Raw genomic sequence first — 27,312 nt, 5'->3', positions numbered from 1 at the left:
AACCATTCCATAATAACAGAGATGATAACTCTTGCAATTTTCCACTTACTTATTAAACAGAAAATTGCATGAGTTTTCATCTCTGTTATTAATGCTTTTGAAGTAAAAGTGAGTTGTTTCTAAAAAAATTAGGACTAATCAGCAATTGATCCACACATTGGCTGCAGCTCTGACAAATCCAATACTGGATTCATTTTCCTTAATAGATAATGAAAAGGATTTAAAATCCTTGAATCAATGATGATTTAATATATTTCCAAATTCATTTGAAATATTAAACAATTTATCCTGAATGTATTCAGGAGGCTAAATAATATTTCCCAAAATAATTTTCAATAATAAATTTGAATCAAACAAAAGAAACTAAAATTTGATTGGGATGACATGAAACAAGAGAGTAACAAAGCAATGGTCTAGTAAACATGCCTGAACAAGCAATATAAATCTCAACATTTCTCTGAGCAACTTATTGGGTATAGTGCTGAAATTTTTACATAAATGTACATTTACATAACATTGGAGTTGGATGGGTCAAGAAGAGCAACTCATAAAAATAATCACCACTTAAGGTTTATGCATGTATTTTCATTGTTTCAAAAGATAAAGAGACAGTGTAGGTACATGAGTAATATTCAACATAATTTATACAATAATTACTTTCATTTGTGATAGTAACAACCATGCAATTACAATACAATAGAAGTTACTATTAACAATTTGATGTAACTGTTTGACAATATTTGACATGAAATTAATATAAAATGACATCAGAATGAAGAATAGTGGAGTTATTAGATTTGATTAATCGAACCTCTTGTTAAAAATGACATATTTCTGATATGTTTATCACTATTGATTACACATGAGCCTTAATTGATTTTTAATTAAAGCCAATAATATTAGGGTAATTGAAGACTGGCAGAATGATCATTAAAAAAACATTACCCTTCATATTCATTCATTCATAACCAATTACATGCACAAAAAAGGTCATACTACACCTGCATATCAAGAATTGATACATTGGCAATACTACAAAAAATGAGAAACTTTTTAAAGTAGAATTATAAGATACTTTCCAATAAACAGTATTGGGTCTTCAAAATAATGGTGATATGCTGTAATTATAATCTTACTTTTTTCTGAAGGCAGCCCAATAAGCTATGTAGATTTTTAAAAAAATTATCATTTATATACATATACACTAAAGAAAAATAAAAAGATTGTTCACTAATTTGTGAATGAGAGAATCTTTTTCACACATTTTTGGATAGAAAAATATAGCAAAACCAGCTTAAAATATGAAGTAAGAGTTTCCTACTAGTTGAAGGTTTTGTTACAGGGTGGAACATTTAATATACAAAGCCTAACTCCACCATTGTTTTTAGAGGAAAAGTTGCAAACCTAAGAATATTTTGCTTGTTTAATTTGCAGTTAAACTGGAAAATTTCAACTTGAAAAAACCTTGAAGACCTTAGAAAAAGGAGATAAGCAGCCATAAATTCAACATTTTGGATCAAATACAGATGAATGCTATTAAGAACATTATTCTTTTTCATTGGATGAATTTATTAAATAATGGCTATGTTCTCCATATGTCTATTCATTCACGTATAATATTTTTAAAAAGAAATTTAGAAGGGTTTCACTTGGGTAATCAAAATTTTATGCTAGTGATCTTGATAATGTAAAATTTAGTTGCTGGAATAATTAATGTATACTTACATCGTAGTTTACCAACCAAATAATGGATTATTTAGAACAGGAATAAACTACATTTGTATTTGTTGTGGACTGGACCATATTGGAGGGTTGAATATTTATTTGATAGGTTAAGGGACCATGCTCAACTCTATGATGCAGTGTAATGCCTTCCATCAATTGAGCAGAAAGAAAAGAAGTTTATAAAATATCACATTATATCTAAGAACATAATTTATATTTGAAAATTTACAAGAGAAAATCTATGGGGGTTATATTCCAACACAGGGAAGGTATAACTGAGGCTCTTTTCAGGCCATACCCAGCTTGCAGCCTGTAGATTGCCAACAGTTAATAGTGTTTTTAAATGAAGTGGTAACATATATAAAATTTTGGACTGGAGCAACATTTGGAATATCAGAAGACTAATCTGAACTAGACTACTTCACAACATGTTATCACAAGTAAAAGATATACAAAACCTAACTAACAAGGGCACATAACACACTCCCATTTAGATGAACAGGGGTTAGGAAAAAATGCCATTATTTCATTTTTAAATTTATTATCAGAGGTCATTGATATACTTCTTTCAGGTTACAATATGGAAGCGAAGTCCCAACTTCAGGCCCTATCCATTCATCACTCTTCTCCTTTTTTTCACTTAAAACATTTATAAAAATATAGGGAAAACTTTTTCATTGAATATGATTACAAATCAATCCTAGATGACACTATTATGATAAATTCCTAAAACACACAAATCTCATGGTTTAGTACACATGTAAGTTTTCATTGGTTTCAAAGGATACTCTTTCAAGACAATATTTTCAATTTACAAACAAAAAATGAAATCCTTTAAATCATTTTTATCTTTATAATAATGACCATAGTATTTCTGGGCAAATGTATTTTAATTACTTTAATGTTAGTATTTACTTTATCGCATCAATGATATCAAGCACTTTATTTTTTTTATATTTCAAGAAAATACACCAAAGTAGTCAAGCAACTAGCATTTCTCAAATAGTTTGAAATATAATGGCTTAGTTTTGTTTTGCGGCAGTTAACTGTCAATGAACTTGTTACATGATATGAAAGATGATTCAGGATGGGTTAAACTGCCTTTGATTGTTAATGATTTCAAAACAAAGGCATTTTCTTATATAACAAGATGGCACATAATAAGGTTCATTGAAATATACATTGTTTCGTAGAACCTTGAACAATTTACAGCATATTGTCACAGATAAAACATTATTAGTTGTTTTCATTAATATCCTAGTCTCATAACTATAACATATGAATGCTAAATGCTGAATTTAAATTGATTGCTCAGAGAATTCACACAGCTTCTTCAATGAACCAATCTTGAAGTGGTACCCAAGAGAACATTAAACACAAAACCGAATTTCTATGGTTTTCCATCAGATATTTTATATTCCTGAGGCTTAGAAAGCAGGGTTGTCTACGTCCCCTACATCCAAAAGTCAGCTAGCTACATGAATGCATTCGAAATGTACCATTAGCATGCAGCAAAACCAAATCCATCATTTACAAACTGAAAAAATGCATTATACCAATTCACATTTATAAAGGATTATACAATAACTTCGCACAATGAACCCTTCCCCTAGATATCAGGCTTATCTTCAACTTCACACTAAAAGGTGCCTCATTTCTTAAAAGGCACATTTTTCCTAAATGATATCAATTCACATTCAGTGAACATTGGTGCAGGTACTCACAGCCATAAATTGTTCACAAATTAAGTCCATCACATTTTTATCTACACCCGATGGTAAAAGTAATGAATATAATTACCTTCAAAAGTACCTACATGCATTTAGTATATGTTTCCATGATGACCGAAAACAATTTGACTGTTTGATCTGGATGAACTATTTAGGGTGTCACAGTCATTTGTAGGCAACTGATGATGCTCCGCGGTCACTCTCTGGAGAAGTTTAAGAGATGACATAGATGAATTAAAATAATAGGTTTACATTAACAAGTAACTCTTCTTCCCAAAGAAAATTACATAACAGCAACTCTCTTTAAGCTCATAGAAAATGTACATTCTTCACACATTTGAGAACTCTTTAATTAACTTTAATAGTTAGATTAGCTTTACTAGCATCTCCTCCAACAACTACTATTCAATCACCCAACTCCTTTATATTAGAGGCTTTCTAGGGTAGAAAAGGGCTTAATGCAATGATAAAATTTTATTTTTTCTCAATTCAATTATCAAAAATTAAAGTGCTAATGTCAAAAAATACTGGTTCCATTTTACCTTTAAAGCATTTCTAGTGATATAAATAATTTACTTAATTATTTATGAATAAGTACTTATCTGAACATTGTGATTCTTGTATACAAATAGGTAGATAAAATTAAAACTTTGATGATATAATTTATTATCCAACTGAAATATACATAAACAGTGAATACATGGTGAAGATATCATGCAAAATGCAAGAAAGAAAAAGAAAGAATTATAAATAAATGTTCTATATACCAAATTAATGAAGTGATGACAAAGACTAAGCTCAATTTGATGCAATATTTAATCAAACAAGTAGAAATGCAATAGTAATTAGAAATGTACGAATCGGATAATTCTAAACATATATTTTGCAATAACTTTTAACTGTGGTTTATAAAAAGTAAATAACTATGAGATGATAAATCTTTATTTTAAAAAACATTAAAATTTATCTGGTAGACACAGTGGTAGACCACCAAAATAGGATTCAAAAAGGCCTCAACTTTAAGATGATTATCGAATTATCCACTTTCAAGTGCACTATACGAGAATGTTTTTCTTCCGCTCAGTTTTCATTTTGTCTATTCTTTACAGTCAAAGTTACATTTACACTGAATATATGTTTGTATATATAGAGGAAGGCCATTGATTCAAACTGGATGCCTCTTGCTTTACCTTTTGATGAATCATAATTTGAGGTTCAGAGGTAAATAACCTACCATGAATTCCCAATAAATGGTCCAAATTTGGAAAAAATCATATTTATTATGCAATAAAAAGAATTCTAAAAAATGCCAACTTTGAAAAAGTAGTGGGAAAAGACATGGGCAGATCACTCATTCAACTCCAGGCAATATAAACTTCAGGTAAAATCTTCACCCCTACATTTTTATAATTAATCCGCCATGTACTTCATCTGAAAGTACATACATGAATATGAAAAAATACAAATAAAATTGCTTTGAAACAGCTTTAGTGAAGAAAATTAATATTTCAATATATCCGTTTAATTCCCTTCACATGCATTCTTTCATTTAACACTAGGAGTACGGACCTTGGGTCTCCGGGAACCCAAGAAATACACTTTGAAAATAAAATTTCAATATTTTTTGCTGCAATTGTTACTTCACCTATTCCTAGATAATCATATTTGAAGGTAAAAATCTATAAAAAATGTACACCTTAATTTAAGTTATAAGGAATCACCAGACTATAGCACTAAGGGTCTTCGGGGACCCGGCTCCATTCTCTACGTCTTGTAACTTTTACCGCTATTATGACGGGAGAGTTCAAGTTATAGACAAAGTCAGCTTGCCACTAAAATGCATTGCCTTTGATCTCGATATCTAGATGCCTCGATTTTCAGTTGTATCCTTGTCTATCACATTCACATTGCTGTTTTCCTCCCAAACCTTACTTGAATATAAATTTCGACCGTTTCTGGCCCTAGTTATTCTGAAATGAAAGAAGCAGCTTTTGGAAGCAATAGTGATGTAAGAGATTTAGGACCAGATAATTTCACATTGAAGTGGGTGACATGGAGGACGAATTAAGACTTAGATGTGATCTCTGTGTATGAAAGGGATGTAGCTGTGACAGTAGGCTGTGATGAAGAAGTAGAAGGAAGGCTTTGGAGGGATGTAGCCCCACAACTCGCAAGAACTAGACCAAAAAATTTAGTTCATAATATTAGTAGAGTAATTGACTACAACAAAGATGCTAAAATACATTTGGAAATTTTGTATTATTTATTTTAAATGCTAGCATAACTTTGAAAAATACCAGCACCAATATAAAAGCATGAGTAAATTTTTCTAACTAACCACAAACAGATCAACAAAAGGCTTGGACTGATATTTACAGTGTTGAAGTGAAAGTTTTGTAATTAATAGTATGATTTTGAGAATCCAGTGAAGACTTTCAAAATTTGTGGGACGAAAACAATGCTTTTAGAAGACCTGTCAGTATGATCTCTCTCGCTTATAATGCTAAATTAAAGTTAACTTAAACTGATTTTTATTTAAAAATACATTTTTGTTTTATTCAAATATTATTCTTGAAAAGAAATATTTCAATTTCTGTTTCAATTTAGAATTAAGTATTTTGTATATAGAATATATAAATCATTGAACACAATATTTTTATATAAATTATTATCATTATTCAATATTTATTCATTTCTTACTTGGGTGGAAAATATTGCTCCTAGAAATCAATTTAAAAAATCTGGGTCCTTTGGGACAGGTCTGTACTCCGAGTGTTAAGGTCACAAAGAAGACAAGAGTTAACTGACAATGAAACCAGGAATGCGGAAGAATATTAAATAAAATTAAGACAGTTTTATCACCTCAATTCCAAAAAGAATACTTCTTGTACGGTTTCTACCTTCTTTTGGGGACAGCTGCAGAGTATTTGCATGGCATGTCTCCATCACCTTATCAATGAGACAAATGACCACTCAGTTCTCTAAATATGATATGGATTTCATAAATAAAAGGCAGTTTTCCAAGTGAAAGCCTGATCTGCTAATGAGGTACATTTCTGCCCATGTCGCATCACAAATTAACCTGCCTGCTTCTAATGCAACCTGCTTCAAAATAGAAGTCAATTCAGGAAATGAAAATGATTAGGCAGCACAAATTAAACTCAAAAATTAAAGTTATTGTTTGCATTAACCTTTTCTGTTTAAAAAATGCAAAGAAGACAGTGAATAACTGCACCCTAGTAAAATTCTGGCTTTCATAAATGAGCATGTAGAGATTGCAAACTTTGATGTATGTTTATCTGATTCATGCATATCCATTACCACACCGCTCATGCATTATAATTGTTTCATTGTCTGTGTTGGCCGTAAACTTAAATACTTACAAAATTGGCTTCTTCATGCAGTTTATATATATTGAGCATGCCCCCATGTGGTCATTCAAGAGAAACAATGGAATATATGACAATAATTATAGTGTATAAGTTTCATATCTAATCAGAATGAAAAGGCAAATAAAATATACCGTATATTCAACACTACATTAATCTACACACTATCAATAATCCAATGGTAATCACAGACTTCACCTGAGCATTACTTAAGGATAAACTTTTGGTCTATGTATAATATGACTATTATGTAGCATTCAATCAAAGTTTTGGACAATCATAAGGCTTTCAAATGAATTATAGCCTATCATTTTCCCCCTATTTTGTATTGAGGAAGTAACTACATTGAACTGACTAAATTTTAAGCTTGCTGTGGATGGGCTGATGAAACTGAAAAAAAAGAAAGAACTGCATCTTTAAGTAAAATCCATATTTGCTCAAAAGAAACTGAATTATTTTGATAACAAATTTCTCATATTGCAGAAATATATTCTCCTAAGAGGGAGAAATAATTGTTTGCAGTAAATAAATTAGAAAGATGATCTCTACATCGTGAACAGCAAGTAATTTTCAAAGAGTTCATTTAATACAGATGACTCACTAAGGTGGAGTAATTTCTCGATGGTTATCGCCAAGGTAAGGAAAAAGGCATGACTTTTTTCAAGGAATATCTCAAGAGCAACCACATTATTCCATTAGATATAAATCAAAGAAAATTAATTGAAAAGTAATAATGGAGAACTAAATTAAAAATATGGCCTTAAGTTGTTCCTTTAATACTGATGTAAGCCTATAGCGATCATGAACTAAATACTCAAATCTAACATGTCAGTTAAGTACATATATCGTACATCTTGCTACAAATTTAAGAAAAATAAAATTATTTAAAACAAATAAGTGCTTTATATAAATGTTAATATAAAGAATTTCTTTTAATACCTTATTAAAATCAATAAAATATTTTTAAATTATTTAAAGAAATTGTCAATTATATATGTAGTATGTTTACATCGTTGGGGTTAACATATATGCTTAAGCAGTTTTTCTTTAAAATGTTACTACAATTGCAGAAATCAGACACTAATTATCATGCTGTAGCAAAATTGTCAATTCTTAGTCATCTGGGAGTGAATTAGGTCTTTAATGGAATTTCTTATCCTTGAATAATGATTAAATCTTCAAATGATGGTCTTCATGAATGCCATAATATTCTTAAACAAGGAACCATTATGTTAAACTAAAGGATTAAAAGTAAAATTAGATTTCAACATGAATGAATGAAGGAGGTAACATAAATGCACAATTTTATGTGGAACAGGTATCTCAAAGAAATAGTATATTTTTGGAAATAAAATCAAAACAAATTTTTTGAAAATAATGCTTTAATTAATTTTACATGCATAAATCCAATAACTGGACAACATACAAAAGTGGCAACAGAAAAATATTAAATTTTGCTGAAAAAGTCAGCAATGGCTCATTTATTACATACATTACAAATCACCATTTTCAATTCAATGAGTCCGTTATCTTTGGTGTTTTACATCCACAGCCATAAATAATGGCAAGCAATTTTTCAAAAATGTATTTTCAACTGTAAAAGAAAGTTTAGCAACAAAACAGAAGCTAATCCAGCACACGCTGTTGAAGCAAGTGCTGAATCCAATAAATTTCCCTCTGCCAAATTCATACATATCATGCTAAGCTCATTGAAGCAATTTTGTATTAGTGTTGTCCAAAAATTAAAAACACATGTTTCAAAAAGAAAACATAGAGAGAGACTTAACCATAGAAAGCATCATGTGGATTTTGGTTAGAAATTTGATTAAGAGGAGCTATAATGCAGTTGAATTTAGCATAGGCATTTAATACACCATTATCATTAAAGCAATACATACAGAGTTATCTCATTGATATTTTAACAAGCAAAATAATGTGTAAGCAAGCATATATCATGTATTACTTAAACCTTGCCAGATATTAATATTTTTATCATAATCAATGTTTAATCGAACTTTAAAATAACTGATGAAAGAAAAATATTTAATAATGAATTTAACTTTATGTTACACTGCAGGTTTCTTCTTTTACCAGATATCTGTCAAGAACTACTTGTAACCAAAGGAATTCTCAAGTAACCTAAAAAAATTTCCAATCTATTATGTCTTTGCATAAGATGGAAGTAACTGACCACGAATAATGAAGAAAGTGACCTAAAATCCTAGTGACTTGAAAATATAAGAGGAATATATTTTCAAATTGTATCTTACTAGAGATCATTATTCAATTAGGGAGATATGAAGTAAACTTTTGAAATCACTTGTTAGCCAACCATAGAATAATCGTTGAAAGCCTTTGTCATGTTTTGTAAGGCAAGGCAGAGATGTTTCAATAAAATGGATAAGGCAATGATCCACTACTTAAGAGATTTAAATATTGATGGACTTTGATAGGATTACTGATGGGAAAAAAATCAAGCAGAAGAATTAGAGCATATTTTAAATGGCACTAAGAGGCATATTTAGGTACTTGAGATTTGGAGAGGTAGTGATAAGCTAGACACTCCAAAATGAAATTTTTGTATAATAGATACACATAAGTGATCACCATGATTTACCTAAATATTTTGATAATTTTTATGATGAAATGTGCACATATTTTACATGATTATTTATGAAAAAAAATTTTTTTTTCAATGAAAAATAATTTGAAAATGTAATCAAAAAAAGAATGTTTCTTTCTGGTATGTTTGACTAATTTCATAAAAAATCTAATCTAGAAAAAAAATCTGAATGCATTTATTGATGTGAACCATAACAAATTTAGTTGACACTGAAGTAATAATTATATTGAGATTTTTATTCATGAATATTTCTGCAAAAATTCCCAGTTAAACTTTGAAATAGAATGCTGATAAAGACATTGGTGGATAACAATACTGAATTCTGGTAAAATTACAAAGCATAACAGGTCCTACTTCAGTGCGCACAGTTAGTAAAAAATCTTAAAATAGGGATGATAGCAATGTTCAATAATTATGCAGATGCTGAAAAATTTGTCCATATACCATCTATAATAATTCTCTGTATTGGCATCGATGATAGCTTGAAAAGGTTTCTTCTATCCTCATTAAGTATGTGTTAAGTAAGAAACTTCAAACAGATTTGTTAACATGGTTCCATTATTATTGTCGAGTATTGAAGTTAAATTAAGACTAAACATGCATATATAATCATAATGTGCGAAGCAATTAAATACTGACAATGAAACCCTTACAAATAAGTTAAATTAGGATTAAGAGATTTTTTTAAAGACCCCCACTTGTATTAAGAATTAAATCACAGTGTGTTGAACAAAAGGTCAAATGTTACATTTTCCACTTAAGAAAAGCAGTACAGAAAGATAATGACAGCATACAAAATTTTGTACACCTTAACATTCTAATAAACATGCTTTGCAGCCAAGACAAGCAAAATCATCAATATGTGAAATTGAAAAAGAACATAAAGTCTTAAATTATTCTAAGTTTTAGTATAAAAATACAATATGACTCATATTATTCACAAGGGAGTCCCAAAAAATTATAACTTTTTGCATTTAGCATAGTTTTTAAAGTGTAATACCATTGCAGTGTTATCTCCATAAGAGTTGGTTTTCATGACCATGTTATCATTGGCATTGATTTCAAACACTACGGAATTATAATCACATCACATAATGATATTTATCCATCTCGAGAAACATCATACAGGCATTTCACTGTAGATATTAAATTGATATAGTTAGCAATATGTATTACCTGTCTCTATAATTTATGCAAAAATCAAGATTTTCATAAACTCTGAATAATCCAGGAGCCATTTATGGCAGTCAACGGTACATACTTTTTTCTTATAAAAGGAATAGCTTATCTTCAACTGTATACATTTTAATATGTTAATGTAACACAATAGAGAGTATATGTATGCCAGTTAGCATTTATGAAGGGTTGAAATAGAGAAAGTTTGAAAGAGGAAAGAAATATTCTTTGTTTAAATACAGGTATTATGTAGTTTCATCTTCGGTAGAATTATGTCTAGGTACTGTAAATAGATTTTCAATACATCTATGACCAGCAGGATATAAGGTAGAAGTGATTTTTAACTTATTCCATTTAAAACATGTTTAGCCTGTTTTCATTGAAACAAACCTTATATTGAATGATTTAAGATTATATTTACGTTGGATACAAGTTAGAAAGTGATAACTGCTCACAACCCAGTATTTATCATGTACGAAGGCAGGCAATCATTTTGTATTGTCAGCAAATGGAGGGATATTTCAAAGTCTTCCAAAAATGGCAATGCAACATGGACAACTGTGTATCACACCATTATGTAAAGCACTTACTGTAAGAAAACTACCACACCACTGTGCTGAAAACATCTAATTCTCTAGAAAATTTAAGTAACTCTAAATAAAAATTAGTGCCACCTTTTATAAAAGATAACAATGCAACAATTTCATTAACACGACAACTTATTTTTAAAATTATATAATTTGCCCATTTCCCTTAGAAAAACTGACTTGCTGCACTCCATCGATGCAGAAGTTAAAGTAAGCTAGAAATAAGAATCAAAGAATTAAAAATGTTACCATTCTGATAGTTACAATCCAACACTCTGTACTTCTGAAGTCACATAACACTTTTAATTGTTAAGGCACTGCAGTGACCTCACTATAAAAAAATCAGTTAAAATTATTTGGCAGAAGCATTGATATATTAAGTACAATCCATGTACATGCATATTTGTGACTCCTTTACCTTCATGCCTTATCAGACAGTTTCACAGCTGAGATTTACAATTAAATTAGCAACTTGTCTCAGCTTACTTAAAATGTAAATGTTGCAAAATCATTATTGTACAGCACCGTTGGTTCGACATTAATAATTTTATCAACACAAACGAGTAACTGTAACAGTTACTCTAAAAGAAAAAAGGTTTGAATGCATCTGTGTTCATAAGATTATACTGATGCTTCTTTTAAAAGCAATCCCTTGTTGACAGCTTCCCTCATTATTCCGATTTAGCATAATTAATAAAATAGAGAACAAATAACATTAGTTTAAATTTAAGTTGGAGATTAAGTCCTCTTTGCATATTTTATCGATTTACATTCCAGAGGAGGGAATAATTTAGTCACCTGTTACCAGATGTTAGGGTTAAGATTGAGAAAGTTTCGCCTCTTTTTATTTTAATTATGTAAATAAATCATCATAAGTCAAGCAAATGCCAATGCAAATTTGACATGATTGAACAAATTAAAGTGTTATGTAACAATGAAGTACCCTCCTACTGATATGCAAAAGCTTCTTAGACAGCATTTGTCTTTAGATATTATGGTACCACTTTTGGTCACCAGTTTTCTAAAAGAAAGATTGAATAAAAAGCATGGCAACACACTGATTGATGCATTAACATGCATCATGAATTCGGTTTTCATTTCAAAGCAGTTCTTTTATTTTTCCATATCAACAATGTACTCACTCAAAAAGTGTCCCTTTAAAGTGAGAGCAAATTTACTTTAAGTAATGGCAATTACTATACTCTATAGCTTTCAACTCTTCATTTGTGAGCAAATGACCATGTGCAGTTATACAAATTACAATTAAGTAAATGATTTTTGATTCCTAAAAGGTTAAGGTTAAGAGTAAGGTTATAACGGTGCTCCTTAAAAAGGTTTCTAAATAAGGCAATCTGCCTAACAGAGGGATAAACTGTTATGGATACAGGGATAGCAGACTAATTAAACAGAGAGAAGTACTCTAAGTGAAATCAAAGTTTATCGGGCAGATACATCCTCACTATTATGCTAAAAGTGTTACATTAGACAAACATGTATTGGTACACAAAAACTCAATTAAAATGAATAAGGATGTTAAAATACCTAATCTACTACATTCTCTAAAAGGTAAAGCAACAGCACATTCCCTAAAATGAACTACTGCCTCTTTGTAAAGTAAATAATTCAACATTCCCATCATGAATGAAGGTTTCAAACTGGATTGATTGGACATAATATCAGTCCTCATGGGGTAAAGGCAACTTTAGATAGTTCATCACCACTAATAGTATAATAACATAATGAAAAATTGAAGAAAAGAGAATGAGTATACTAAATAAGCTCACTACATATGAATCCTACCAATGGGTGGGGTTTCAAATTAAATGAGAAGTTCATACCTAACTATTGTATCCTTTGTACATATCTACTATATGAAACTCCATCATAACTTCATGTAGTAGGCTTAACTACTAATGACTGCAAAGTTTACCCAAGAGATTGGCACTACAATGTTCCCAGTTCCTGGTATCATCATATTGATGTTGAAACCCTGTCTGATAGCTAATTATCATTTCACAGACATTGCATTTAATGTCATAAGCCCCTTCCACCTCTAGTTTGCCTGTAATATGACTCTGGTTGATCTAATTCAATAATATATCATGTTTAATGTCTTAAATATCCTCTTTACGTGACACTACCTCAGGATTCACACCATTCATCCTTTTTTATGCAGTAAAAAAAGCCTTTTTTATTGTGTTTTGCATCTTTCTTCCTACAAAACTTTTGCTGCATATTTTCTAGTTTTCTCTTGTAGACATCCCTAACCTGACAGCTGTAATCTCAGTGGATTCTTCTCAAATTTTAATCCCTCACTTATAAGCCCTGTTTTTGGTTCATAAATACAGTTGACCTGTTGGCACATTTCTGTTTTGAACCAGAATTGTGAATATACTAACAGGTAAAATGAGGAAACCAGGGTTGAACTTACGAGGGTCATCCGGAAAGTAGTACCCGTTCGTGAAATAAAGACACAAAAGTAAATATTAACAAACATAAAAAATTTTATTTGAAAGAGGATACTTTAAACTACTTCTCAACATAATCTCCAAGCAAATTAAGGCATTTGTCATAACGTGTGACAAGTTTCTGTATTCCTGCTGCGTAGTCCTTCGCCGCCAGCTCATTGAGATACGCGAGGGACCCATCTTGCACAAATTTTTGCATAATGCAGATGGTGTTTAACAATTTCATGAACAATTGTTCGAGAAACATTGGGAAAATGCTCACAGATGTCATCAATTGTGACGCGCCGATCGTTCCTCACGAATTCGTCAACTGAGCTCACCAGTTGGTCTGTAATGACAGACGGTCTCCCCGAACGCTCATCGTCGTGTGTGTTCCCCCTCCCCATGTTGAAGTTGCGACACCACCGCCGAACAGACGACTCGTCCATTACATTGTCTCCATACACCTCCTTTAATTGGCGATGAATATCACATGGGCGAACGTTTCTTGCATTGAGGAATTTAATCACTGCCCTCACTTCACAACTGGCGGCGTTCTCAATTTTTTTAAACATTGTAAACAATCACAGAAACAACACAGGCAATGCTAGCGTCACGCAAATTGGCTCAGAGAAGGCAGACAAGCCACTGAAGCTATCTGACCTCGTCCAGCAGCTACTCGCGTCATCAGCACTTCATGCGGCACGAACGGGTACTACTTTCCGGATGACCCTCGTACATGGTATGTTGTAATCATCATGTGGGTATCAGGACTTAAAAAGAGTTTACAATCTATGACTAAAAAACTTATCACTGTTCATTTTGTAACTCATTGATGTTTATCCATGGCAAAAAAGACATTTACTTTAATTAATATCGTGAAAAATACCGCCTCTTGAGTAATAATTTCCTCAATGCTTAATGTTAGTGATGTTTTAAAAATCAAATCTTAACAAATTTGCACCACATTTCATGGATAAATGAACTCCAGTTTTACTTCATTTCATAAGGTCTGCACAACTTTTAACTGAGTGGTCTAACATTTACTGAAATTTACTGGAGTAATTAATATAAAACAAGTACATGAAGTACATGCCATCCTCAGAACATATTTCTTTGAAGTTCTATGCACACACTAATCATACACCTAAAAATAAAATTGCTATGCAAATGCAATAATGAATAGAATGATTGTTTTTTTTATGATTCTAGTTTTAAGGATAATAAAAAAAAACAATTTCATCATTGGAAGATGTCTGAAAAACACCACAGAACACAATTCACATAGAAGTGCACATGCTTGCACAGATAGCATTGAATGGAACTTCTAGGCTACAACCGATATTAACATGGGTCCTGCATTTATATTCAAAGTAAAAACTAAACAAAAAATAACAAACAGAAACATTAAAAATATTATTATTTTCATTCGAAGTATGTCGTTCTTTCTCTAAGCCGTAATTTAGTGATGGACAAATCAAGTTTTGAAAGGACATTCACAACATCTTCATCAACCATGAAACTTGTAATGAATCATCGCATAAGCATTCATTGCCACAGTGACTTTAGAGAATAATGAAAGCGTAAGGACATTGAAAGTATAATGTTTTCCCCTGTTTCCCAAACGCTCGAATCTAAACTGGCTACTTGCCATGCATCTGCAAGCTATTAAATTTATATTTTTTTTTATTCCTTCAACTTTCAACAAAGTCCAAGTCACACATGAACATTTAGCCAGCTGAGGAGGAGATCTTTTCTAACAATATTGTAGAATCTAATGCAAAACCATTTTATCAGCATACTTGCTTTAACCTCTTCTGAAGGACATCATTTAATTCATGAAATTGACCATCACATAGTCCTTTCGGTGTTTCTACTTCTTTGAATTGAATTTTTAATTTTGTTCCAGTTCACTAAAATTGAAATTTCAGGTTAATGATGGAAAATTAATTTTTTCTGCTACTTTAAAAAGTTTCTAACAAAGATTTCTGCCCACTTCTCAGAGAAGTTTAGACTTTTTTTCAGTCAAAATTTATCTTTTAACAATATGGTTTTTTTTTCATTGCTTATATTCTAACACTTGCCCAACTTCTGTTAACACAAAATCTGTACCTTCAGCCAAACTGCTTTCATAATATGGCAACCTAAAATGTCAAAGCAAAGAAACATCGCTATAAATGCATGTTGAAGTGATGTCACGAAAAAGAAAATAAGACAATGTTATGTTTTTGCCCTTCAAACTACAAACTTTAACAACCATTTTTATGGCCTCCATACTTTCAGTGAAATATCATTTAAATTGACTTTGATCTTTTTATAAGAGGAATGATCTTTCAACGGCATTTTTCATTGATTTTGCCTCTGCATTAACTACCAACGTATTATTTAGGGCTGTTCTTTTGTTGAGCATACCAAAGAGGCAACTGAAAAATGTTAATTTTAATTATGCATTTACATTTACACTGGAACCAGGACCTGAAGAAATGAATGTGCCAACAAGAGAATGTGCTACCAAGGAAAGCCCTAATGAAAGTCTGCTGTGTGCCACGCAACTATAAAACAAGAAATCAACAGCAAGGTATGGGACTGATGTGAACAATCGAGAAACTAACCAAGTCCATAATTATAACCTTAGACACAAATGAAAAGTGAAAATTAGCTGAACACAATGTTAGCTACAACCACACACAAGGTTTGAAGCATGTCTTGGCAGGGGTAAAATGTGAACCTAGTAACAAACATACGTGAAAAAGTATGCTATGTATTAGGGCCATGAGATGCATCCAGCATACATAACTAATTGGTTCATACCCCTAGCTAATAAATTGGAGATTGGTAACTTGAGCATTTGCCCAGCTTAATTTTTTTACCACAAATTTATCTTCTTTGAACTAAGTTGGCAAAACTATTCAATCACCTGAAAAAAAAACATGATAATCCACGCAAAAGAAAATATGACTTTTATTAATTCTGCTTCAGTTGTGTCAAGCAAAGCTACATTATATTATAACTGTATGACAAAGAGATGGACAGGGGAATACAATCAACAAGTAGGAAGACTGCTAGTATTAAACTGAAGTTCTATATTTATTCTATTGCGGTAAAGTAATAATTTACACCAACCACGTACTAGAATCTATTACGGCCAAACTAGCTTCAAAGTGGCCAGTTTGCCTTCATGTTTCAATCCAAGAAAAAAATTTGGAACAGCAAACTTTAAACATGATCAATTAGTATAATTTATTAAGAAGCACAAAATTGTAAAAAAAACAAATTATCCTCAGTAAACTGATGCTCACACATCAAAAATGGCTATCAGAAAGAGGCTTAAAGGCAACTGGTATGCCTAATATCAATGCATAATTGCTAATAACTTACCCAGTCTTCACATTCTACACTTCACTATGGTCCAACAGCATGTGAGCTAATGTGGCACACAAAACTCTACAAGCATATACATAATAAAAGTCCATTAACGATAACACAAGTTGCTATGGTAAAATCTAATCATAAACTGTCAAGAAGAAATTAATTTATGGCCAAGCTAAATTTGAAGAACATAATTTGGGCAGTAATATACGTACACTTGCTGGGAGTATAAAACTCATGCAAGGACTCAATGCCTCTCATCATGGCTAAATATTATACTATCGTTTGGGTATTGACGCATACTTTTATTGTATATAGATTGTGCCTCAGGGTTTTTGTATCCTCTTAAGGAGTTAAAGAAGGAATTAAATAACCTTCACAGGAGAGTCGCAGAAGAATTAACACCAAATGTATGAGTATTTTGATATTTATAAATGGTAGGAGGGGAGTTATCATATTCTTTTAATACAACTAACCAACTAATACTTGCAAAATAATTCAAAGTAATTTCAAGCTTAGTTATCACCAAATGATAATTCAACAAAAATCTACAGGTAACACGCCAGGACAGATTATAGGAAGTGAGCTTATAAATAGGAGATGTGAATGTTACCCTCCTTACACAATTTTCACATACAAAATGCAAAAAATTAAACATTTCAGGCAAATTCGCATGTACGTAATCTGGCCTAAAAAACTGCAAACTGGGGCAATCTGGCGACCATGACGGGGACTATATCCCAAGTCATGGTCACCAGATAACCCAAGACGCCATGGATGATGCAAAGCCGGGACGACCTTCAAACACCTGTGTTGACGACAACATAGATTGTGTGTGGTCCCTTGTACATACTGATTGTACAAAAACCACCCGAATGATAGCTGATGAACTGAATTTAGGAAAATCAACAGTGCACACTATTTTAACTGAACATGATGGACGGATCCTTCACCATGACAATGCAACTGCACATTCAGCATTGATTGTTCGCCAGTTTCTGGCAAAAAATTCAATCACCATCCTTGATCATATTCCTAATTCGCTAGATCTTGCCCCCTGCGACTATTTGAAAAATTGACACCTGCCTTTAAAAATTCCATACTGTGTCCAGTTAATTAATAACCTAATATTATTGATCACTAAATGCATTTTTTAGAAGAGACACCTAAACAACACAAATATATTGATACATATTACAATAGTACGTAGCTTTCTTTATATGTATTTCTCCCTTTAAAACATGTATAAATAATGATATTTTGATAGTAATAATTTCGTAAATTTTAAAGACTTTGTTATGCTAAATCTACATACATAAATCCTTTAATGTAAGTAAGCGATCGCCCATTTATTTTAAAATAAATCATTAGTTCACAATTTTAAAAAACTTGATCATATTCATGTGATAAAAAGATTATTCATTGAAATTATTGGCCAACATAGTAAAATATATAACTACACAAGAGGTATAACTAAAGGAAAACAGAAAATTAGGACTATTTATACATTAAACACTTTCACAGAGTGCAGAACATCATGCAAACAAAATGATTGAAGAATACATACTTGTGAACGAGGAAAAGCCATATACCATAACAATAAGCATGCCTGTCATTACCCATGTAAAAATGTGTTACTTTGAAAAATATGATTTGAAGCACTCACCCAGTTCATGGAGAATTTTCTCCTACCACATCAGATATCCCTGCAGATTCCAGGGGTGAATGCTCAGCTTTCAATTCTGGGATGAGGTGCGTGAGGATAAAGTATGCAGCATCATAATTAGACCAATAGGCAGTATGAGAAGTCAGTGCTGAAAGATATGTGGCTCCAAGGTTTCCCTCACGAAGTATGTAATCAATACGATGCTCCAATCCAGGGGTTGGAGGAGAGGAGTCTTGACCAGACGTTCGGTTGAAACCCATCTCCGAATCACCACGAAGGCCACCCCTTACCAAATTCCAGATTCCCCGGCTCCTATCTTTATTAAGAGATGATTATTGAATAAATTTTAATTGATCTTAAAATTTTAAATGGACCTAACCACACAAACATATGGAACTCAACACACAATCATTACATTCTTGCAAAAAACTTTGAAATACTGTAAGTCTCTTGGCTAAAGAATCGGGGCGCTTGGCAACATATTAGACCCACGGATCTCAGGGTAATTTACATTTCCTCGATAGCTCAAGTGGTTAAGAGCATCCGCCCGGCAAGTGGAAAGATCCGGTGTTCGAGTCCCGGTCAAAGAAATATTTTTACTCTTGTGATCCGTTCGATTCCGCCTTCCCCACCTCTATTGTGTTCGTCCTTAACGTGTGTTCCTATCCCTTTTCCTTATATCTGTTTCTATATAAATGAGTATTAATTCGCCGTTTGGCGGGATTTTGTGTTTGAATGTGTGTGTATATATGTATATATATGTATATATATGTTTATATATATATGTATAATAGAGGTGAGAACCCGCGAGATGGCGCATATCTGGGTGGCCCAATCATTCAAACCGCCCGGGCTGAACCAAGCCCACTGAATGCATCAATTGGCTGCCTACATATCCCCCCCACCCCCTTGTTCATTTCCTATTGGTCCCTTTACCTCTCCTTCCCCCACCTCTCCCCCGCACATCCTCTCCGCTCTTCCCCGAGAACGCCATTCTGAAGACGACAGCCGTGCTGTCGAAACGTAAAATAACAAATTGTGAGTGTCCTTTCTTTGTGTCTCTATATTCTAAAAATCTACATCTGTGTTTTTATATATTTATGCATATATATATATATATATTTATATTCATACATATATATGCATGTATATATATATATATATATATATATATATATATATATATATATATATATATATATATGCATATATATATATATATATATATATATATATATATATATATATATATATATATATATGCATATATATATATATATATATATATACACATACATATATATGTATATTGTGCAGGAAAGAGGAAAGGGGAAAGGGAAGGAACAGGATAGGGATGTTGGACGGGATGAAGGGAGAAAGAAAGTACTCGGAGCTGAAGAGGTACCTGATGTAGAGTAGGATGTTGTGTTTTGCTAGGGGTCACAAATTATTTAATTAGTAATTATGTCCATCCAAAAAAAATAAAATATATGTATATATATATATATATATATATATATATATATACATACATATATATATATGCATATATATATATATATATATATATATATATATATATATATGCATATATATGCATATATATATATATATATATATATATATATATATATATATATATATATATATGCATATATATATATATATATATGCATATATATGCATATATATATATATATACATATATATGCATTAATTAAATAATTTGTGACCCCTAGCAAAACACAACATCCTACTCTACATCAGGTACCTCTTCAGCTCTGAGTACTTTCTTTCTCCCTTCATCCCGTCCAACATCCCTATCCTGTTCCTTCCCTTTCCTCGTTTGCCTAACATTCTTCCCTCAATTACAGTCTTCGACAACCCGCTGCCAGTCAATACCCCCTTCATCCACTTTTCCTGCCTCCATAGGATTTCTCCCAACAAATCCCTCTCTCCGCCCATCATACCAAGTACTTCCTCATTTGTTTTCTTCTCTGTCCATTTCACCTTCTCCATTCTTCTCCACACCCACATTTCAAAAGCCTCCAGTCTATGTCCATCCTCCTGCTTCAATGACCACGTTTCCGCGCTGTACATAGCTACGCTCCACATGAAAGTTTTTATGAGTCTTTTCTTAACCTCCTTACTCAACGTCCCTGTCATCAACTCCCTCCTTGTGAAAGCCTCTTTGCCTAGTGCAATTCTTCTCCTTAGGTCCCAAACTACTTTGACCGTGTTGGTCCAAAACACTACCGAGATACGTAAACTGTTCTACCTGCTCTAGTTTTTGCCCTCCTATTTTTTAATGTTAAGCTTAGCCTTTTTCTTTCTAGAAAAATCGCATAACCTTTGTTTTATTAATATTGATTCTCATCCCATACCGGTCGCACTGAATTTCCAATGCACTAAGCAATGCTTGCAACCCCTTGGCTGACTGACAAACTAAAGCTTGGTCATCAGTAAACATAACTGATTTTACGAATTCCCCACAGACTTTCATCCCTACCTCCAGTTCTTCCCATGCCTCTTTGATCATTTCCTCGGCATACAGGTTGAACAGCAGCGGTGATAATGGGCAACCCTGCCTTACACCTCTTCCTAACACTGCCCATCCGGACTCCCCGTTCCCCACCTGCACCTGCACCTGAGCAGTCTGAGACATATACAGGATGCAGATTAGCCTCCTTTCCCTCCAATCTATTCCTATTTTCTGCAATATACTCATTAGTTTTTCCCAATTCACTCTATCAAACGCTTTTTCAAAATCTACAAAACAGGCAAATACCTCCTGGTTGTGTTCTATATTTCTCTCGATTACTAATCTCATTTGGATAAGAACATAGCGAATAACACAGATAGTGAAATTAAACATTTTTATTTTCTCCCAGTCAACTATATTTTTATCTGGAAACATTTTAACAAAATAATTTCTGCATTAAATTGAATAACATTTAAATAGCAAATTATTGCTATTTATTTTATAAAACCAGCAAATTGCATAAATTATGAGCTGGGTTGCAATTCTATAGATTTATCACTAGGTAAAGCATTGAATGAAACCTGTTGATCAGTTCATTGAAAAAGTATTTGAGATCTGTGAAAGATGTGAACTGAAATTCCATGAACAAGTAAACATAAGGCAAACATATTCAACAGATATTTAAAGAGAGAGGTAAATAAGGATGGTAATACAGAATAGGTAAAAAAAAATCATTTGCTCATTACAAAGTCTAACAATAATAGCATCCCTTGCAGTAATCATGAGAAGTTAACTGTCTGTGAACTAAGTATGGCAGCCTAATTTTTTGATGACACACAAGTCTGTTTTCATTGTTGACAAACATCTCCATGTTAGTTTCAATGAATGGGTGCTGATATACAATAAAGGATATGGCTTGAAATAGTCGGAGTAGAAATTAAGCAGATGGAGGGAGAGATTTTAACACTTATGAAATATGGTGGAGAGTACCAAGAAATGTGAGAATAGGCAAATAATATGAATAGCAGAGATGATTTTCAATAAAATTAAAAGATTTCTTTTCAGCAAAATGGATACAATCAACAGAGGAAATTGCTGAAGTGTAACATATGCAGCAGAAACATGGTAATGAGACAAGAAATGAGACATAACAGTTTCAGGCTTAACTTTGTGGAATTTCTTCATGATGAGGGTAGAGAAAGAAACATTGCACTTCCACGAAAAGATTTATTACTTCACACGACCATGGTTTTGATGCCGCACACCATCATCATCAGGTGACAAAAATGAACAATGTTTCAACTTATATAGCCTGGCTTCAATAGGGGAGGAAGGTAAGGGGACTAAGGAAGAGGGGGTAAGTTAAGTACTGGTGCAGCATCCTTTAAGTGGGCTACGGGAGGGGGGTGTTTGTCCAAAATGGTTTGACCCCCATTTAGGGCCATTGATGGTCATCCATGGTCATCATGGGATTGGTGGGATCCTTTTAGGAAATTTAGAAGGGGGGAATGGGAGAGGTATATTGTTTCATTGGCCACCTCAAATCTGTCAAACTGAAGGGATTGCCAAATTTCTAACTCCTCCACAGCATTCAACCTGCATCCTTTCATTTCAGTGTGAAGAATGTCTGCTGTGAAGTTACTGGTATGATTCTTTTCCGAGAGGTGTTTGGCGAATAGAGGTCTGTTGTCTTTCTTTATGAAGCTTGATCGGTATTCTTTAATACTAATATAAAATGTCCTCCATGTATGTCTGTCTGATGATGTTGCAGTCTGTGCAAATGAGTTTATAAATACCATTTTGTTGCATTATGTCTATTTTGTCTTTCGGTGAACCGATTATGTTTTTTAAAGTGTGTGGGTTGTAAAACACTCTCTTGATTTTGTCCTTGGAGAGTATCTGTTTTATCTTGAGTAATTCAAGATATGTAAGTAATCAAGAAATGTAATTCTTTGCCATCGGTGCTTGTCAGGTTTAGATGCATGGTATTTAGCTTTCTGGGCTATCTGTGTTTGTTTTGAAAATTTCCTATTTCCTACACTATCCGTGTAAGATATTCAAGTCACTGTCTGATTCCAACTCACTTGTGAATTGTATTTATTCATCTAAAGAATTTCACAAAGTCATAAAATTGTTCAATTGTCTTGTGGATCCAGTAAAAACACAGAAGATGTCATCAACATATCAGAACCACAATAACACACTTTTTTCTAGGGGATAGTTTAAAGCAAATACTGTCTTTCCCAATCGTCCATATGAATGTCCGCTACAAAGGTTAAGAAAATAATTAATCAAAGGTTTGACTTTTCCATATATAGGAAAAAGTGTTTCTCTGAGTATTCGTCATGTACTATGTTACCTGATTGTGATGCGCAGCATCGAAACCATGTTCGTGTGAAGTAATAAATCTTTATGAGGAAGTGAAAAGTTTCTTTCTCTGCCCTCATCAGGAAATGAAGCATTCGAAGCAAGGACATAGAGAAATGGAGGGAATAAAATGGATCAATGAAGTGAGAAATGAAATTTTTGAGCATGTGAAAGGGGGAAGAATACTACTAGAGATAATAAAAGAAAGGAAAAAGGACTGGGCTGGTCATTTGCTAATACATGAATGCATACTAAAGCAGCAACAGGATGGGACAAATACAAAACTTTGAAAGGGACTGGTTTAGAGTAGACTATGAAGGATGGGAGGAATTTGCTGAAAGGAAGGAGCACTTCATGACTATGATGCTTACAATTAGCTTATTATACATTGAAAATACCTATAAATATGGAAATAAATGAGTGTCACATGCAAAGAAATATACTATTTTCTCTTAAGGTGTGCAGTTTGCAATACTTATATATGATTGTAAATTTATAAGAGAGTTATTCAGCATATTTTTGTGCATTCATAATTAAGAGTGAGATAAATGGATAAATTTCACCATAAAAGTATTGATTACTTTATTGGAAACATAATTAAATAAAACTTAGAAGCTTATCTATTACATGTAGGTTCTGGAAAAATCCTTAATCCAGTATATCACTTAGGTCCTGACAGTGCAAATCCTCAACTACACTAGTATGTGCATGATAATGCGATAACCATAGGTTACAAATTACATAAAAACATAAACCATTAAGCAATCTGAAGGTCAGTTTGAGAGGTGAAGGCAGAGCTCACCCAATACTAAGACCTAGGCATGTGAAATTCATACATCAGGGCAGGGGGGACAGTTCTTTTCCTGTGTCACCTATGATATCCCAGGGAGTTAAGGTACCCAAAAAATTACACAGCTTGTGCTAAGCTGAGGGTGCCCAGGCACATGCCCAGGAATTGAACCTGGGCCCTCCAATCAGCAGTCCAACACTCTACCCATGGACTACCATGTCCCCACATATTACACATGCGACCATAAATAAAACATTTTTCCCTTCTATGTGTATTAATAGCTAATGCAAATTAAGAAGTGGTAAAGCAAAATTATTATGATCAGAAGTGGGTGACAGCAGATATTTTTCTGGGTGATACAATAGTTCTCCACACCTGGATAACCAATATCCTGTAAATGCTTAGTCAAGAAGAAGGTTGTAGGATAGTCCTGCCTCATAATTATAGAAATTATTGGGATAGCATTCTTTCAAATATGTTGATAGGATTGGAGCTTATATTTTGACAACTATTTCATCTTAATTGGCAGATTCTCTGGATAATTCGTGGAGAATTATACCCTTCCTCTATTTCAGCTGAGTTGGCCATCCATCAGAACATTTAAAATTCTCATTCCTATAATCTCGCCAACTTCCTTGGGTTGTTCTCTCTCTTTACCTTGAGACCCACTTAATGGTATTCCTAGTGATATCTGCTAAAAATCAATTGAACAGGGTATTTCTAGAAGTGGATGTCCCACTTTCAGCAATGCTTATGACTGCCTGAACTTACTTTATTTAGTTAACTAAAAGTTTTTGTTATTTCAAGAATTACACTCTTACCATTATTCAATCATTAAATATTTCGGAGAAGAATGGACAAGGATACTAACCTCTGATGGGTGTATTGGGTGCAGTCCCTTCATTGCTACTGCATTCTGAGTCCACTTCCTTCTTTCCTATTCGGGGATCTAGCAATATCAAAGGCTCCAATGGCACTTTGCTGTATGGCACTTTAATTGTTGCATTATAGGGCTGAATTTGCAAGGGTGCAATTCTTTCATATCCTCTAATTAAAAGGGGCTCCATTCTGAAAGTTTCCAAATAATATTTGATAATTAAATGAATTCTCTAAAATATATATACTGTTTGATTTTTTTTCAACTATTGACCTCTGGATAGCAACACACTACACAATTCCTTCACAGAAATAGTTTTGACCTGAGCACTTCAACAGTCATTGTGCAAAACACCCACATACCTATATGCAACAGGATCAGATGGATGATATATATTAAACAGTCTATGGCATAAGCTAGGTGGAATTATTTCAGAATGGCAAGCTGTCTCTCTGGGATCCTTCCAACGTAGGGCAAGGAATACAGCAAGAGGCGACCCAAGGCAAAAGAAATTATCTATCTGAAAAATCGAAGAACAAGTTCATATGTTATCCAAGCATACATCAATTAATTGCCATTAATTTTATTAGAATATTACTACAAATAGAATCTAAGGCTTCTAATTTGATTTGATGTTCTCCTAATTAATTTTCACTAACATTAAAGGTAGTCTTTTCTGTGGGCTAGTGACCTTAACATACATACATTTCCTCCGATTATGGTCCAAGAATAGCTTATGGATATTACCCTGTAGAGAATGTGAAGTATTTTTCACGATGTATGCTAGCAGTAAATTTACCCCAGAATTGCATTATTGGTATAATTGTTGAATTTGAGTTTTTTGCCCTATGATATGATGACAGTTGACCTTATATTCTCCGTGGTTAAAAAAGAAAATTTGATAGAGTGAAATATACACCACCAACATACACAAACATTGGGTTATGCTGCTGGGCTTCGAGACGACATATTACATCCACTATGCCTGCTGATAAGCATGACTTTCCTTCATTTACCAACTCTTTCTTAGAATATACAAGATATTTGAAATCAAGTTGGTTCTATTGCCTTTGCTGGTGCTATCAAAATGAATGGCAGTAAAAATCTTCAATATTTAAGCACTCTATTAAGACTGGAGCCTATATAAGTAGAATAGGTTGTCAATCATGCAGCTGGAAATAAATACATATGTGCTACAATCTTTTACGAGAGACAGGAGAGTGAAAAATAAACAATTCTTTCCAGTAATAGTGAGAAAAGATATTTTAGACGAAAATACAAAAGCAACATTCGAAGGAGACAGAAACCAATTTGGGTTTACAGTGTCATCAGCAATGTTCCAGATGGAAAACCCTGCAGATAACAAGGTCTCTTGGTGTAACCATAAATGAAATTAAGGCTGAGACGGTGTAAATGTTTATGTTTTTAAAAAGTAGTTATGGCCTTTCATTTAGGAGAATAGTATCTATCTTATAGTTCATGCTTGAACATATACAAAATCCTAGAGGTATGCCATAAATATATATAAATACATATTCACATTTATTATGGCAACCTGGGAATACAGATATGATCTACTTAAATTTAAATGACACATTACCCTGCAGTGAATGATGCTGAAGCCAAACCAGTGCAAAAGTGCATAATACGGGTGAGGAGTGATAAAGATACACCATCATACTAACAGAAGAGATAGATAAAAATAAGCTTCCAACATGCATAATATTTTAACAAATGGAAAACAACCCACAAATGACCAAGTTCCCAACAGGACTAATGGTCCATTTGAACGAAAAGATTCGGGAGATCAATGATTTTGTTTTGAATTAGATTGTGTGTCTGTGGGAAGGTAATCCAGATTCTATTCTTCCAACATGTTATTATTAGATTTTTTGTAACTATTGAATGGAGGAAATGAAGAAATGATAGAGAGGGAAAAATTGACCATGTAGTCAATCAAGGAGGAATATTGTTAAAGAACAATATTAAGCAGAAGTTTCCAACCTATACTAAAAAAACACATGGATTTTACACATTTTCATTAAAAAAGTGATGTAGATGATTTAAAGAAGTGACTCTTTATC

General features: G+C 32.8%; 1 protein-coding gene across 5 annotated transcripts in view; it reads right to left on the bottom strand.

The window, feature by feature from the left end:
- Positions 1-731: 731 nt before the first annotated feature.
- The window catches only part of LOC139688346 (phospholipase DDHD1-like), a 36,124-nt gene continuing 9,543 nt past the window's right edge, over positions 732-27,312 (bottom strand). For 3 of the 5 annotated variants that reach the window (XM_071585858.1, XM_071585864.1, XM_071585865.1), the window contains 4 exons: positions 25,591-25,748; positions 25,223-25,419; positions 18,713-19,028; positions 8,230-11,445 (listed from right to left, as the gene is read on the bottom strand). In XM_071585858.1, the coding sequence (XP_071441959.1) occupies positions 18,718-19,028; positions 25,223-25,419; positions 25,591-25,748 (666 nt within the window). In that variant the 3' untranslated portion in view covers positions 8,230-11,445; positions 18,713-18,717. Of the gene's footprint in view, positions 3,659-8,229; positions 11,446-14,272; positions 15,822-18,712; positions 19,029-25,222; positions 25,420-25,590; positions 25,749-27,312 lie in introns of those variants that run through there. The other 2 variants (XM_071585859.1, XM_071585863.1) reach the window with 2 other exon arrangements.

Source organism: Hetaerina americana, unplaced genomic scaffold (assembly GCF_022747635.1).
Source record: "Hetaerina americana unplaced genomic scaffold, ioHetAmer1.1.p SCAF_2, whole genome shotgun sequence".
NCBI lineage: Eukaryota > Metazoa > Arthropoda > Insecta > Odonata > Calopterygidae > Hetaerina > Hetaerina americana.
The sequence above is the reverse complement of the archived record's forward strand: the minus strand, read 5'-3'. Positions and strand labels throughout refer to the sequence as shown.